The 17,610-nt window shown below is 44.4% G+C and overlaps 1 protein-coding gene across 3 annotated transcripts in view; it reads left to right on the top strand.

The window, feature by feature from the left end:
- FRMD4B (FERM domain containing 4B) overlaps positions 1-17,610 on the top strand; it is a 127,149-nt gene that overhangs the window by 89,171 nt on the left and 20,368 nt on the right. For all 3 annotated transcript variants that reach the window (XM_062008400.1, XM_062008399.1, XM_062008401.1), the window contains 4 exons: positions 8,905-8,988; positions 10,207-10,272; positions 11,342-11,399; positions 12,316-12,402. In XM_062008400.1, coding sequence (XP_061864384.1) covers positions 8,905-8,988; positions 10,207-10,272; positions 11,342-11,399; positions 12,316-12,402 — 295 coding nt within the window. The remainder of the gene's footprint in view (positions 1-8,904; positions 8,989-10,206; positions 10,273-11,341; positions 11,400-12,315; positions 12,403-17,610) is intronic.

The raw sequence follows: 17,610 nt of genomic DNA, 5'->3' as shown, positions 1-17,610 counted from the left end.
ATCTGGTTCCTGTCATAGGCAGCACTCTGGTTTAGTTTCTGATTTTTCTTTTCCCTGCAAGTGCAGGTTGTTAAATGCCCATGCACTGATATTTACAGAGGCTCCTCCAGTGTGACCAACTGCTCCCCGTGGGCTGTGGCTGCTGTGCTGGAAATCAGTGCTGAGCACTGGCGCTGGGGTTCTCCTTGTGCTCCGCAGCTACTTGTTTGCCCAGTGAGTCATTGTGTGTTTTGCCTTTGAGCTGCAACTCTGCACACTTTTGCTTGAAATACCTTTCTAGGCACTTGCTCGTGAACCATTAACTCCATCTCAGTCAAACCCAGCTGTGTGCTCTCCTGAGCTCACTCTTTTGCAATAAAGAACTGATTTGAAGCAAGATGAGTAAAGATTTATTAACATGGAGCCTGTTTGCTGAGGGAGTTGCTTATTTATTTTGCTTTATTTGGGAACATCTCATGAGCTGAGGTAGTAAATAAACAAGCTTAGGGAAAGTCGTGTTTGATCTGCGTTTCACACAATGATAATGATTCCCCTACTTGGCAGGTATCAGATACCCACGTTCCCAAAGAGCTCTCTCCCTAATTGAATTTCATACTCTCTTCAAAGAAAGCTGGTTGGAAACTGCAGTAATTTTTCTCTTGCAGTGTGCAAGTCTTGCTTTTCTTGATGAGTCTCTGCAGTTGGGTTTGGGGATCCTACACCCCAGTGTACCGTGAGGAATGGGTAGCTGAGGGAAGGCAGAGCAGGGAGCTGCTGAACTCCATCTCCCCGAGTGCTCAGGCAGCCGTTCTGAGATGTAAATGTTGTTCTTTTCTGGTGTTTGGTTTTTCAATGAGAAGTGGAAATTCACTGTGTAAAGCAGGTGCAGTTACAAAAAAATTCTGATAGACTTTCAGTAGCAAGAGGGGTTTTTTTTCCTACTGGTACTACTTGTAGACTCATGCTCAGGGCAGAGCAAAGCATACATAGTCTCTGCAATGATGTCATTTTAATGGGTTTTTACCATTTCCTACTTTAAAGCAGTTCTGTAAGGGCTCTCAAGGAGTTTGTATAGTATGCTTATTATGCAGCAGATGAATTAGACTGAATTAGGTGGAAGCACTGTGGGTGAAATGAGTGAAAAGGATTAGATGAAGAGGGGAAAAAAGAGGATTTTTGAGTAATTTAATAATCTGATCTCGTGGGGTTTGCTACTTGCATATGGCAGTCTAAGTTTTAATATTTACAAATAATTACAGCAGTTTGGGAAGGAAACACACTTTTAGATTACACATGCATGATGTTTGTACAGCCTCCTGAGGAGCAGCAAAGGGCTTGGTTGAGTTTTGTCCTTTTTCTTTGTCCCTCCACGGTCCTTTCTTCTTTTTGGGTGTTTTTTTTTTCCTTTGAGGCACTTCTAGCTGGGAGAGGCAGTGCCATAGTGGGTACAACTCAGTGACCTATGGAGGGCTTTTGTGTGTGTTCTGCATCCAAAGCAGATGAGAGACAAGGCAAGCATGGTGCCAGAAAATTCATCATCCCCCAAGTGGCCTCCCATGCAGGGAGTTGGAGATGTGTTGCTGACCTAGCTGTTAGGCTTGGGGTAGTATCATGGCATCTACAGCCTCAGGTAAAACATGCTCTCCCTTTTGTCCTGGAAAATTTCCTCAGGTATAGGTTCAGCATTAAAACACATTGCCTTTTCCTGTTTTAAGATGAAATTCCATGGCTGCTGTATTACCATTTATTCACCACCCTTCTGCTGAATATCTGGACAACATCCTATCTACAGAGAGTTTCTCCAGTCTCACATGGCCAGCCCTGAGCAGGAGTTTGGGCTCTGGCCTGACTCTGAACAACTTCCTCACTTTAAAAAGGCAAAAATAAATCTGTCTTGCTTTTCCTTCCCATGATGGTTGGGATCTATCACATGGGGTGTATTTTGTGCTTTGAGGAAATGAAAGGACAGCTTTCCAGCCTCAGCTTTTTTGCTTTGGCAGATTTGTCAGGTCTTTATCATTATTTGGATTCTTTATTATTCTTGTGGCTCCGTAGATCTCTGTATCAGCATGCAGGGCTGTGATAACAGGCTTTAAACTTTGCTGCTGTACTCAGACATGCTAAAAACCCACGACTAATAGGGCTAAGCTGACTTTTGTGTGAACAGGAAGAAAGCGTGAACGTTAGAAATAACAGTCTGTTGTTGTGAGGAAGGGTTTGGGATCCTTCAAGCGTTGTCTCGGCTGTGAATAGTCATCTTGTGCTCTGCACTGAATCCCCAGGTCAAGCAGAGCTGTTCTGCTTCCCGTCTGGTCTGGCAGAGCAGCACCACTAACACGTGCTGTTGGTATGGCTGAGCAGCTCTGTAAAGGTGGCTGTACTGCACTAGATCTGTGGGACTGGGAGCTATCACCAATGGTAGGTGTATTGTTCAAGGACCAAAGCAGTTAATCTTCAGAATATTCAGATTTCACATTAAGAGCTGTCAAAGAAAACCTGAGAATTTGGAGCAGGTTCAGGTTGCAGGTTTTCTCTAGCCATGGAGAATTGCTTCCTCAGCACCCTGCTCCTCATCTGCAAAGTGAAATGCAAATGGTGCCTCGTCTGCCAAGGTGGCTCTGGGAGCAGCTCACATTTCCATTTATCTGGTCCCCACGTCCTCAGAGAGGGACGTACACAGAGCTGATGTGAGAAATGTTGCTTTTTTTCTGGGTGCTCTTGGTCCATCTTGCAAAAGCCAACAAGTAGAATCACCAAACAAACCCCTGTGAGATCAGTAGGTACCGCTGCTGCTTTCTCAGAGTCAGGCAGTGCTTGGGAAGCAGAGAAATCAGCCTAAAGCAGCAGGACTGGACCTGGAGGTCCGCCCTGAGGGCCCAAGGCAGTGATCCAGCTTGTGCTAAGTGTGGGGAATTGTTGCCCAGCCTGTCATGCTTTGTGTTTGGTCTCTTTTGAGCTGTGAAAGTAAAGCTGTTGTTGCAGCACAGTGTGGGAATCCACAGCATAGATGTACATGAAGCCTAGCATTGAAAAAGCCATCTGCACTGCTTGTCATGTTCTTTTTGATGTATGGGGTTTGGAGAGCTCTCAGAAACCCTCCTTCAAATACCTTTCTGAGCAAGCAGTTCCTATCTGCTGTTCAAGTGGCAGAGTTTGCAGCCCTGCCCCAGGCAAAGCTCCCTGCTGGCTGGGGGTTAAGGTTTGGCTCTGGCTGTCCTGTGCTAACGGGAGCCTGGTCTTCCTTCAATAGAAAAATAACTTTCTTGAGGGTGCCAGCAGACCAGAAACTGCAAGGCTGGGAAATGATGGGAAACGTCTGGCATTTGTCACAAAAGAGGTTTTGTCAGAGAGCACATTTCAGAATCCTGCTGCCAAGATCCTGCTGCTCTGACATCCTCAAAAGCTGCTAAATCCATCGGCTCTCCCCACACCTTCCCTGCTCTGTGTTCCTTTCCCCTTCTTTACCCTCCCCATTTTTCTCTTGCACTTTTAACCCTGCTCATCTGGTTTTCTTCCCCTTTGTTGCCTTACTGCTTCCTCCTCACACCTGTTTCTTGTGGTACCTTGAAAAGGCAGACAGACCTCCTCAGGAGTAGGAGGTTGTCACACTCTGCCCTTCCATTTATTTGAAACCAAAACAAAAGCCTCCAGAAAAGGCACCTGTTGCTGAAGCAGCCCAGCTGCAGTGCCATGGTCCACATTGTTGGCTCTGAGCTGTGAACATAGGGAATGGGAGCACCTTGGAGCCCTTGGTGGTGTTACCCTTAATCTGGTCACTTTAGAAAGTCACTTAAGGACCAGACTGGGGTGTGAGCAGCAATAGAGGGGGTTCTCGTACTGTAACAGCACTGCTTGGAATCACACAGCAAAGGAATTCAGTGGTTATTGTCAAGAAATAGGACCTTTACTAACATCATCTGAATAACCTGACCAGTCCTCTGAGAACTTTCCTTGCTAAGCTTTCATCATCCAGTCTAGTTGTGTGCTGCTCCTCTGTATTTATTTTGCTAGCTCTACATGTCTTGAACAGAATGAGAAGAAAAACCCTAATGGAATGTTTTCGAAGCATCTTCATGATGTGGGATACCGTTTCATCCTGTACCTGGGAAGCTCCACCTTTCCTTGTATCTCACATGTGGTTCTCAAGTGTCTGATTTTTAGGCATCTGTGAAATATCTTTCTGGTTAACTTGAGAGGTTGGGTGATAGTTTCTGAAACTAAGGCCACAGTAAATTCTGTCTGTGGTGTGCCTAAAATTCATTTCAAGAATTAACCAAGTATAAAATAGTGACATTCAGAAAGACTCAGGAGTTGGCTTATTCTAATGATCACATGCTTACTCTTGTGTTGCTATTTATATGAGGTCAAGAGGCTTTAAAAATAGGGGGAAATCATTATACAATACACTTTCCCAAGTGATAAATCCTACCTTATAAAGTGTTATCAGCACAATTCGGCTGAGGCAGACATACCTGCCGTCACTTTAGTCAGTTCAAAGTTGTCTGAAGTCCTCTCCATATCAAATTGTTAATAGTCACAAAGATGATATGGGCTGCTAATCTTTTATGTTGTAGTCCAGTAGTTGCTTTTGCTGCTCTGGGTGTGTCTATTGCTCTTCATGTTTTATGCTAATCTCATTAACCACATCTTATTACATCTAAGCTCTTACCTGCATGAGCAAAAGGCATAAGCTGTTTTTTGACAGTGGGTGCAGGGAGAAGCCTGGCCAGCCATTAACAAATCATCCTAATTAGCACAGTTCTGTAAATCTTTGCCTAGCAGGGTGTGTTGTATCACTCTATTACAAGCTGTGAAGATGCACTTTCTGGGGAGCATAAATATGTAAGGCCTTTTGTAATGTTCAGTCCTATGCTTTAGGCAGAGCATGCCATGGTTCCGTCCTAGATTTCTGGTGGGATTTTACCAAGGTGCCCAACATTTCACTCTAATGTCAGCAGGCTGTAGGAAGCATGGGGGATTGGTCCTGGTTTGCTGCTGAAGATAGTAGTTTGGATGTAGGAATTCCTGTTCATGGCATGGTACGTGGTTAAATATTGCTGTTGGTTATTTCAGAGTCAAGCTGCCCTTCCATCTCTATGGAGCTGGTACTGATAAGCAACATATGCTACTTGGGATGGCATCTTGCCCAATGTTTATTCATGTTAGGACAGAAATATGGACAGTATCAAGAATACAAGCTGAGGTTTGGCCTGAGGAGGGTCTGAGGTACATTTTCATTTACATTGTCCAGGTCAATTCAAGTTCTGTTTGACAATTACCAGAGAGAAAACTCTCATGTAGAGGGTGGAGTAGGAAGGAAAGGCTCTGTCTGCAGTTTAACTCTTCTGTATAGTGGAAATGTACTTGAGAGTTTCCTATATTCTCCTCCTGGAGAATAAGCAAACCTTGTGCCAAAAAAATGTTCAGTCCCATTGACTCTGGGCAGTTTATGCATTGCAATTATGCCAAGCACCACCAGTCAAGAATCTCCCTCCATGGCAGAGATCAGACTAAATGCAAGTGGATGTCTCTGTCCTGACAGCCGAGTCCTCCCCCTGCTCTGATGAGAACCAATCATGGACACACCAGCTACAGTACTGGCGTGTTTGGCTGGCAGATAGCGTAGATGGTTGGACATCTGGAGCCAGGGCTGTCTGCCCTGTGATTTTTTTGGTATCACCTTGTGATCATTGTGAAACCAAATCAGAACAGGTAATAATTCAAACCGTCGCTCCTACTATCTGGGGTTGTCACCTCTGGGGAACGGTTGGTTCTTGGAGGGCTTGGGAAAGTGATCCTGAAGGTCAAGGGAAGACGTGCTTGGGCTCCTTGTAGCAGATGAAGTGATAATGAACTCTGTGGAAGGAGGGGGAGGACCATTTGAAGCTTTTATTATCCCTGAAGCCATGAATCATCCCAAATGCTAATCCTCAGGCACGTAGTCAACAGATCTGAGCTGCTGGATGCCAGCCTGTGCTCTCTGGAGGTAACCTGCGTGCAAGGAGTTATGCCCTGTTTCTCTCAGGTCTTTTACATTTTTCTAGGATTGTTTCATGCTTTAGCTTACAATTACACAGGAAAAAAAGAATTCTCATGGGGATTCTCAGACTTTTAGGCCTTAAGTCTATTTTGATGGACTCCCTCCAGCTGCAGATGGATGGGATGGTGTGTCTGAACCTCAGGGGATGAAGTTGGATCCCTTCAGGAAGGCGAGTTCCAAGGGCCAACGTTGCCTCATGAAAGAAGTATGTTCTCTGCTATTGCAAGAAGTTGTTTTGGGTTTATAGGTTGGCAGAAGAACAGAGAAGGTCCAGCCATGCTCTAAATTGTCCCAGCTCCATGGACTCTGCCTACTAACAAACTGCAGCAGGGCCTGTGGTTGTGGGTTGGTGTTGGAGGGACATGCCCTGCGTCATGGTACAGACATGACTGCAGCCCTTTGGTCACTATGTCCCAGCTCAGCCCACAGATCTTGTTGGGGAGGTGGGTATGCTGGCTTGCTGGTGCTTAGTTTAAATCCAGTGGTTGACATTTCCATATTGATGAGATGCTACTCATCACCTAAGCTTAACTATCACCCTCATTTTGGCATTTGATGAGGATACAGTATGTAAGTTGCTGCTTAACCTGGTCCAGAGGTAGAAGGCTCAGAAACCAAACAGGAAGGTGAGTAGCTCCATTAGAGGCCAGGAATTGTGTAAAAGGTGTCATTTCAGAGCGTGGTGGGACAGCTGCTGGGATTCATGGCATTTGTGTGATGGGGAGGCTTCTGGGCTTGTGACAGTTGGCAAAGGAGAACCTGGACCCGCTCCATGGGTTCAGTGGGGACAGCTGAGGAGTCACCTGCTCCCCTGCCCTGCTGATGTGGCTCAGCTCTCTCTTCCCACCATCAGCCTCGTCGGTGCTTCAGCCCTCCCCAGGGTGTTTGTTGTTTGCTGGCAATGAGGGTTTTATATAGGGGTTTAAACACCAACCATGAAACCTCTTACCTTTAATATTTTGGGTTGAGAATGTATATTTCGAGGAATAACCCTTCTCTTTAGTAAAAATGAACTATTTTATTACTGCTTCCTCCTCAAACATCTCCTACTCTGCCGTATTTCCCTGCCAAACCTGCCACAGCAGCCCTTGCAGCTACGAGGCAGGCTTAAAAATAGAAGGAAATCTTTATTCTAATAGTCAATTGTCCTGTGAGTCAATGATGGAAGTTGGAAGGGACCAGTTTGGTCACCTGGCCAAACCTCCTGCTCTGGGAGGAGTCAACTATGAGATCAAGCCTGGTTGCTCAGAGCCTGGCTTTTTGGTTTGGGATTGTTTTCTTTCTTTTTTGCTGTGGTTTTGGAGGCCTCAGGAGGGTGTGCTCTGTCTGCATTTTCATGTGTCTACACAAAACTCCGGTAATCTACCTTTTTACTGCAAGCTGAGATGTCCTGCAGCTTTGTGATCCCATCAAAATAGGCTTTTAAGGGGGATATAAAACCCCCTCAGCTTTTGTGAGCATTGGCTGTATTTGAGTGTTGAGAGATGCTGATTTTTCCACCCAGATGTCCCCTTTGTGGCGTTTGGGTGCTGGCCAGCTTGCAAAGAAAAGTGCATATTCCTGGCAGAAGAGCATGGGCCCGCAGCAACTGCTCCTCAGCATTAATTGACCCCCTTCTTGGCAACTTCATCAAAGACATTGAAGAATAAATAAGCTGTTGATTGAACTGTTTTCTTATCCCCAGAGGTGGTCCCTCTTCGTCAGGGTTGAGGCACATTGTCAATGCTGGGGAAGCCGCTTGTGGAGCGATTACCCCTTGCTCCTGAGGAACAAAAACCTTTCCTTTACTGTGCCTTCCATGTGACATCTGCCACGTGAGATGGAAACGTGGTAGGGGTTTGCTGCCTCCTCCATCTGCAGAGATTGATCTGTGCTGCCCACAGAGCAGATTTCTGTGCTCTGGTTCACTCTATTGATGCACAGGGTGCTGATTTCGAGGGAAGAGGGGGAGTGTAGTTCAGCTGAAATCTCCAACAGTGGAACCTGATGAAAAGAGAGGTGGGAAGCAGGAAAAAGCCTTCAAGGAAAGCCTGGATGTAGAAGTCAAGGCGGATGCTTACGGACGTGACTGAGGCGTTCTTCACGTGGAAAAGTCATGTTTGTGCTTGTTGGTGCTGCTGTTTGTGCTTGTTGGTGTTGCTGTGAAGGCATGCAGAAATCCTGCAGAAAGGAGGCCTGCAAGTTTCAGATGTTTCACTAATGGAACATATGAGGAGACAACATGAACTGTGTTACTGATGCCTGTAAAGAGGTTTTTAAATGTTCTGCTGGGATCCTTTGTAACAAATTGTATTCAGATACTTCAACCCCCTTTATTTCATTCCAGGATGATCCTGGAGTCCAAAATATTTGAGTTTTCTATGGAATAAGCAGTCCAGGAAAAGTATTTTCAGTGAAAATATTTCAAAATACATGAGCTGACAGCCTGTGTTTTGAATCAGATGAGTCATTCTGAGCTATGACAAATACCATGCTGCTTCATGAAATTTATTGTCCAGAGGTAGGATTCTAGCTAAAGATAAAGCAAAAATTAGCATCATAAGCTTTTTTTTCTGGGCAGAGGCTTTCCTTCTGCAGCTGTTTCAGGGCTTATTGTGCACTCAGCAAATAGAGTGAGTGTGTGGAAAGTAAATATTGATACGGTGCTCCCACCGCAGTGGTCCGAGAATCACGTGTGTGTATAATGAATGACAACAGGAGTCTGCATGACACCATATACATCACTGTCATGTGAGAAGGCCTATAGAGTTACGTTGCTATGACAGCCTGATATGGGGCAGTGCACCACGTTCTTGGGCAGCAAATACAGCCCTTCCCTTCTCCTGCAACTGGTAATTGCATCTGTGATTTGCTAGCAGTGACTCTATGTAATTTTGGTGTTTTAGTGATGAAAACACTAGAAAAGACTTGAAGACACTGCCTGTCTTTCCTACCAAGACACTGCAGGAGCATCCATCCCTCGCTTACTGGTAAGCTGTTTCATTTAAAATGTAAATCATGGCTATGAATGCTGATGCCAACATCACTTTAAAACACTTTTGCAAACTCTTTTTTCTTAAACAAAGTTTTCCACCTGCATGTGATATAAGACTTGGAGCTAATTGCTTGAATACAAGCATTTCCAGTTTTTAGAAGGTTATAAATTATGCAAGATCCAATGCAAATCCCTCATTGAAAGTTTGCACAAATTAAATTGCTGGATCAGAAACTGCTGGATCAGAATATGTGCAGACTATGCATTAGAAAAGAGCTGAAATCTGAACTCCAGCCAAGCCTGGGTTTGCAAAAAGCAAAGCACCTTGCTCTTCAACTGTCACACAGTAGAGCCTCTGTGGTTGGGTTGACCTTGGCTGGCTGCCATATGCCCACCCAGCTGCTCTCCTCAGTGGGACAGAGGGTGAAAATAAAATAGGAAAGCTGGAAATGGAAAGACAGTCCAATTTTGTGGCTTGAAACTCCTGTAGAGGAACACAGCATTTGGGATGAATCAAAGATATCGTTTCCTTGGAATGGATGCCCTTTGTGCAAGTTTGACTCTGTTTGTTTCCCTTTTTTTAGGCTTGATGTGTGCCTGATAGATTTTTCAAGTACACCAGTATTTGCTTATGATTTGAGGGGTGTTTTCAGAATGAATGCTGCTGGGGTTTCCTTTGCTTTCAGCTGTCTGACATTTCAATGCATATTTTACTTCACATTCTGATAAAACAGAATGTTCAAATATATAACAGGAAAGATGCAAAAAGGTCATTGCTGGCAAATCTATATTTGTTTCACTTATGAAGCATCAGGGGGAAAAAAAAGCACACTGGAATGAAAACATTTCTGGTTTAACTTCTTTGTACATATGGAGCATTAACTCTCCTTTGAAGTTTTGTACTTCAAGAACGTGAAAATGAATTTACAGAATGAATACCGTCATTCTGCAGCAGCATCTGCAGCAGGGCAGGCTGATCTGAAAGGATTCCTTAATTAGCCTGGAACACAGTGTGTGCTGGTGGGATCAGCTCCACGCTGCTTAGTGAAGGGTGGGAAAGAAATTGGGAAGAAACAGAATGTAAACCAGAGCGGGGAAATGTACAGAGGGACACTTCTCTGTATGCTGGGCAGACGTCTGAGTTTCAACAGATTCTGTCACACATGAAGAAAGTCACTGAGCCTCTAAATTGAGTTTTGTGCTTGTTTTGCAGTGAGGACAGAGTAATTGAGCATTACACACAAATTAAAGGTCTGACCAGAGGACAAGCCATTGTTCAGTGAGTATGACACTTGTTAATTTGTAAAGATGGTATTTTTACTTCTCTTTTCCCCTTATTTTTATCGAGAAGTGGCAATGCAGGCTGGCCTGTTCACTACTGCTTGCAAAATTTACCATTTCTATCTGTCAGATTCATTTTATTGAGTTGTATTTCAAAGTTAAGTTATTTGAAGCTTCAGATTTCACAGGCTCACAGGGAAGGTGTTTGTCCTCATTCACATCCCTCAAATATAAATTATTTGGAGCTTATTTTATTGGAAGAATCTTCTCCATACCCACCTTTCTATCAGTTTTCTCACTAAACTCTTAAGGGTAAATGTTACCTTAAGCCCTGTAAAAAGCACAAATGCATGTTTGTTGAAATGTGCAGAATTTGTCTTTTGAAAGAACAAGGTCTTCCAAGATGCATATAGAGCCCCTGGAACTGTATTTTTAATTTACTGTTAATATTACTGTGCTTCCTACAAGCAAATGTCATGGGATGTGTTACAAACAGAGGAGCTTCAGATAGCTGCCATGGTGGCACAGTGCAGAAAAGGGATGCTTTTCTTGCATAACTTAGTGCCTATAACCTTGCCCGAATAATTCAGGGGCTTATCTCAGTAGGAACAAGGGGAAAAATTGTCTTTTCGGTGGTTGTCTGAATTGCCTCATGAAACAGTGGTACGACTGCATCAATCCTTTTGTTTGGAGCCTAATTGTCGTTAGCAGAGCACCATAATGGAATCATTACAGGCAGGTCCTTACACCAACGTTTCCCAAAAGGCTCATATGTTCAGTTCAGAATTTTGGCTTTTCAGTTCTCCGACCTGCTGATAAGAGAGTGAATGTTTTGTTGTATGAGAAATTTTCCACTGGCTTCCTCTGAGCCAAAACACCACCACTCTTAGCGTCCCCGGGCCAGGATGCTAAGTTTTTCTCCTGAAAAGATGGGCTTTCAATTATTAAGACCTTCAAAATATGCAAATGATAAATGACATGTCCTGAATATATCTGTGAAAAAAAGACTTAATACATATTATTCCCTCCAGAGAGAATCATCTGATAAGCTATAAATCTGTCCACAGGTACATGAAAGTGGTAGAAGCTTTGCCAACATATGGAGTTCATTATTATGGAGTAAAGGTTAGTGGATACCCATAGATAATGGGATTGCTTAGCTTATGACGTGTGATTGCATTCCTATAGGAGTAGTTTGAGTCAGTACCCTTCTATCAGTATTAAACGCCTCATTTTTCAACCTTTATAATTGTTCTCCCTTCAATATTCTCCCAAAATTGTTTCCAGAGAGCAGCAAAGCATTGTGTGCTACAGAAGACAGAAGAGAATCTTTGCAAAACCTTCTGTAGCCCTATCAGGAGCTACATTTCTCTCATCTTAATTGAAGTGGATATTGCTTCTAGATCAGTCGTAGTTAATAGTTTCCCTGGAGACGTTTCTAATCAAGATTAGAAAACAATGCCATGTAGAAAAGACTACTTCTAAGTGTCAGATGATTAGTGGATGCGTACTTGGAATGAGGAAATGCTGAGAAATGTTTTTGGAGAGTGATGGAAACACACCATTTATTCCTGTTTGTAGAGCAGAGCCTGGGCCAAAGCATTTTGTGCAGAAGAGTTCGGCAGAGATGATGTCTCCTTACTTTGAGTCAGAGCCATGACTGTGGTACCTGGAAAGCTGATGTTTTGCACTGTTCTCTCCTGAAGCCTGAATTTAGTGGATGCAGTCATTGGCCACAGTTTTTTCTGTCCTGTATCCTCTCCCCTCACAGCCACTCCTGCAACGAGTGACACCCTGTTGTTTCAGCAGCATCGTCATTTTTTTGTCCACTTTGCACCACCACCACTCAGTTTCTTGCCTCTGCCTGAGAAGACAGGGGGAGAAAGTTTCAACATTCACTCCAGCAATCCACACCAATTTGTTTGCAAGAAGGTCTTTGTTCCGTACCTACTCGTACTTGTCGCAGAATGCAATGGGCTGTAATCTTGGAATGGTGTCATGCTTAAGTAGCTCTTGGATCACATAGATGTCTGTTTTTCAGGATAAACAAGGAATCCCTTGGTGGCTTGGAATAAGTTACAAAGGAATAGGCCAGTACGACTTACAAGACAAAGTTAAGCCCAGAAAAGTAAGTTTTTTGCAGCTGATTTTTTTAGGGGGGTGGTGAGATGCTGTTGTGTGTCAGAATATACTTTTGTAAACTTGCTTATTAGGCTAGTGGGCCTAACCAAGGCTTCAAAGCAGAAGGAGAATTCTGCTGGCACTGAGGCATTAAAACACTCCCTCTCACATAGATAATGGAAACTCCCTTTGGGAGCTTTGGCTCATGTGTTGTCTTGAGTTTGGTGGTCTCAGGACAGTCTGGATGGGAATTTTGGCAGCCCTCAGGTATAAGTACAGAAGTATGAAGCAGTTTGGTTTCTGCAAGTCCCAAACTAAAGGCCTTGTACTAAAGCAGTGTTTTCACTTGGCTTTTGTAGGTGTTTTTTTGTGTGTGAAGGGATAAAAAGCTGCACTGATACCCATGAAATACGAGTGGAACTGTGTAAAACTGCAAGCTCGTTTAGGCGACTGTATGCTTCTATGATGCAATGAATTGAAGGGGAATGTTGAGAGGCAATGCCAAATCCTGGAGGTCGTTCTTTCTTTTTCCATCCCCTTGGTCCCCAGCCTGTCTTCTACAGAGTGAACTCTGCCAACAGCCTCCCTTGTTTAAACCAGGGCAGCCTTGCACTGCCGGCTCCCTCAAAGCCCCGTCAGCGAGCCCTGACAGGCACTTCTGCCGGCGGCTTTGGAAAGCCAGCACGCAGCCCCAGCACACGATGTGTTGGGAGCTCGCCCAGTCCTGTAGCCACATACGTCTCCCTGTGACAGGACTGAGCCCTGGAAGTCTTTGAAGATTTATTTAACCCACTTGGCTGAGGGAAGAGCCAGGGCTGCACGTGCAGGAGCCGCGCCGTTGGGCCCGGTGTGTGTGGTTTCTTTTTGGTCATGTCTTCCTTGAAACATCTAAGCTGGGAGGAGATAGAGACCTGGGGTTTTGCCATTCTCCTTCCCCAGGAATTATCTGGGCAGGAGTTCACATGAAGCCTGTGCTTCCTGCCAGGGAATTTTACATTTGCAAAATGATACTGTTTAGTGTATTTGTGCCAAAAAACACAGCTTAACAAAACTTCCTTGTTAAGAATAATTCCCCTTCACCCCCTCAACTTGGTCTTCGTTCTGCAGAGCAGGCTACGACTTCTTTTCTTCTGATGTATTTATATACCTGTGCATCCAAGGTTGAACTTGTTTGTCCTTCCTTTGCCTTGTTTAGCAAAGCACACAGTTTCATCCCAGGTCTCTCACTATGCCTGTTCCAAATGGTAGTGCCACAAGGGGAACCCTAGAAAATCAAGTCAGCATTAATGCAGCCGTTGGTTGTCAAGGGAGTATATCAAGGTGCTCCTCTTGCTCTTCAGCCCTTCCCTGTTTTCAGGCAACATCTACAAGATGTTTCTTGTCAGGTCAAACACAGCTCGTTCTCCAGCTGCGATGTCCAGCTGTGACCAGCAATGCTCTCCAAGAAAAGGCAGCCTGCCTGGCTAGAGGCATTGCTTCCCCAAGCACTTTTTATGCTTGTGGGATTTCAGTTTGCGACATTGACCAGGCAGATTAAGAAACCCTTTTAAGGTCAGCAGGGCCCAGATACCAAGTCACACCCTGCTACAGTTAGTTAAGAGGTGTTGCCTTTGACTGAGGCTGGAGTTGTGTTGAAGGAAAATAAAATAATAGCCAAAGGTCACCTCTGCAGTGGAAGTGTTACAATGGAAGTGATAATAGTTGTCTGCTTTACTGTGATTATAACTGCAGACAGAGGATAGAGATTGAAAAGGAAGGTGTGGGAGAGAGGAACCAAAAGGCAAAGGGCAGGTTGAAAAAGTGGGGATAGATAGGGCTGTAGTATCCTTATGGATTTCTGTCTGGTGTCAATAGGAGGAGACTAAAGTGACTTAAGGCCCAACATGTCCTGAGTCACCTCATTTTAACATGAGGCTAAATATGCAAATAGTATCTACAGAAAAGTGTTTCAGGGTTTGAAATACAAAGTAACTGGGCTCAGATTGCTTTTGGGAGGGAGAGCAGATGCTGGCTCTACAGAGGCACCCACATCCAGGCTTAGTTTTGGAGTTGAAATGTTGAGGTACTGCTGTTTATTTCAGGGTAGCTGCAGCCTTGTTGCTAGTGTTGTTGTTTGTTTATGAATATATTTTAGAGAGAGAAGAGTCTGTCTAACCTCCCTGAATCTCTGAGGAGTCAGCAGGCACAGTTGTTTCTAAAGCAGCAGGCAAGAGGAGAGTAGGCATGTGCTTGGAGCAGAGGTGCTGGTTTTGCTGGATTTAGCAGAATTTTCTTGCTTTGCTTTTTGGGACGGAGCCAACCAAACTCACAACTGCCATGTGCTGATGTTATCCTGCTGTTTATACTGTGGATCAAAAGTGCTGTTGTGTTTATCCCTAGCCATCTGGAAAGAGCATCCTTATTGTGCTCCACTTCTCCAGCTAGTTTAAATATTCATGCAACTGATTAACTCAATGAAAGGGAAAGTCTGAGTCCAGTGAAAGCCAATCTGGCCTTTCCTTATTTTAAAAGACAGAAGTGGTCTCTGAGTGTGCAAACCTGTTTGGTTCTGGCTGCAGTGGGAAAGCTGCTTAGGTGGGAGACTTTGAACATGAATTTTGGTGCCTATACTCCAGCTGATTTCACACCAGGGGTTTTTATTCTGCTCCCTGTGTCTTTTCTGCAGTGCTGTCAGACATGGCTGCATTTGTTCAATGTGTTCATCACAGGCATCTGGGCAGAGCTGAGTCCATACATAGAAAAAGTAATAACATATAAAAAAAGACATAAAATGTTACTGCACTTGTTCAATGCAGTGTCAATTAAATCCCAACAAATATAACTGTCCTCCTCAAAAATGGAAATCTTGTGGCTTTACCCAAGTATCTCTTTAGGCAAAAGAGACCTGAACATGAGCCTTGGAGCACAGTGTTTATCCCAAGATTCTGTTGCTGGATCAACAGTGTGGTGTGAAGTCCAAGGCTGAGAACCCTTCACAGGAAACAACTTGTGTGACAGAGCTGGATGAAGCAACCTCCAGATCTGTGTTGCTCAGCTCTGGCAACACTTGTGCATGGGCCATCAATCACCTGTGAGGGAAACGTAGTGTTGGAGGGGATGGTGTGTAACTCGGGGCTGGACCAGGGCAACCTGCAGTGTCTGACCCTGTAAAGCTGGCTGGGGAAGTTTGTGTCTGGCTAGTAACATTTTGCTGGTTGACCTGAGATGGTCTGAAGAAAGGAGTTTAGTTGCTGTAAGTCACTCCTGAAATCTTGTGTTGCTCTGGAAGCAGTTCCTAGTGGGGTGAGCCCCTGTTTCACCTCTGGCCTGGGACTGGGTGCTGATGAGGGAAGCATGTTGCTCCAGCACCATAACAGACTGAAAATGGAGAATTACTTTTTCGTGTCACTTATGAAAATCATCTTTTTCTTTGTAGATAAAAGCAGTGGCTCCATGCTGGCTGGAGGTTACACTGAGCTCAGATTATTGTAATCCTGAAGTCTCAAAAGGCATAAAAAAGTCTGGGTTTGGCAGCCCTTGTTGAGATTTTAGCTCAGACCTGGGATTAACTTTGCAGTCCTGCTGCTTTGCAAACATATTCTCCTTTCAGCTGTGCTTAATACTTAAGATGCCTCCTGCTTGCTGTAGGGTGGCATGCCAAGATCCTGTCCCCTGTCTCCTCTGAATCAATTAGGAAAAGCATAAAACAAGTCCCAGGACTTCATATGCCATTTCAAAACAGAACAGATCTCCCTTTTACCTCTACTCCTGTTCTTCTGGCTGGTGAGATAAACAATGTTTATTAATGTCTTGTTTATGGAGTGTGTGTTATGGTATGAGTTGAGTTGATTCTGCGTTCAGCCAATACGTGGTGATCCTCCAAGGGATGGGAATTTGAGAAGGCAGCTTGCTGGCTTTTTGACTTGTTCTCCCACTTCATTGTGTTTCTGTGGGCGACTCCCTGGTGATAAATGAACTATAATATCTGAAGAAAAGAACTAATCTTCCCATGGTATTGTTTCAAATCTACAAGAACTTAAGACTCTACTGCTGGTTGTCTTTAGTACATGATATTGTCAAAAGTGCTGTTGGTAGACTGTACTAGTTTGGAAATGGGTAATATTTATTATCTTTTCCTTCTAATTCAACACATACTAAGAGCTGATACTGGAAGTTTTCCCTTGCAGAACGTTTACTTCATGTAAATTCCTAGTCCTGCTCTGCTGAGTGGTTCAGAGCCCAACAGCATTGGTACAGGCTTCTCAGCAGGCAGGTCTAATTAGGCACAGAGTTCTTCTACGGTGTTTATTTCTCACCAAGTAGAAGCCATTGATTTAGACATCAGATACAGAGCTTACATAGGTATTGAAAATAAACACTGAGCTGTTAGGAGACTGCTCTGGATTTCAGTTCCTTCCAGATGTGTGGAAAGTTGCTGGAGTGTTATCTACCCCAGAACACGTGCATTTTGGGACAGTTTGGTGCTGAGACATCTCTGATTCTTGTTAATGCCAACACTAGTGAGAACTGAGCAAGGACAGATAGTAGTGCATTAGAAAAAAAAGCCATTGGAGAGGTCTTTAGAGGAATGGCTTAATATGTAAGAGATGAAGGATGCCAATTTATGTGCTGGCACAGGTGGGATTGTCTGCTGCCTCCTCTCAGTTGTTGCTGCAGGTGGAGCAGTTTGGCTCTCCTGCCATCTCCTTAAATGCTTCCCTCCATGGCCAAGCATAGCAATTGAAACCAGAAAGATTTCAGCTGAAGGTAGCAAGCCAGACAGCAAACTGCAGCAGAGGGGCTACAGCACAGCCCTTCTTCCAGGGTTGCTGGCAGGGCGATAATTTCCTTCACTGGGGTGGGGTGCATTCCTCTGAGCAGAAATCCTTTATGTTTTCTTGGTCTGAATTGCCAGGCTTGTCTGGAGATTACTGTTCCCAGCCAGTGTCTGGGATGCTAGTGGCTGAACCTTCTTACAGGCACTGCATGTACCAGGAGGTGCTTGGAAAGTGCTGCCCAAGGGAAAGGCTTCTGCAAGCACTGCAGCATGGTTTGAACTTCCACGTTGGCTTTACCCAGAAAATCAAAGATCTGGATAATTTGTCTGTTGGTCAGAATTTCCTATAGAGCTCAGAAACATCCCAGGATTAACCCTGGCATGTGCTATGCCTTGGGCTCTGATGCAGCTCTGCAGAAGTGCTTGGTCACACAACCCCTCCAGACCTTTCACTCCTTT

The sequence above is a fragment of the Colius striatus genome, chromosome 15, assembly GCF_028858725.1.
Source record: "Colius striatus isolate bColStr4 chromosome 15, bColStr4.1.hap1, whole genome shotgun sequence".
Taxonomy (NCBI): Eukaryota; Metazoa; Chordata; class Aves; order Coliiformes; family Coliidae; genus Colius; species Colius striatus.
The sequence above is the reverse complement of the archived record's forward strand: the minus strand, read 5'-3'. Positions and strand labels throughout refer to the sequence as shown.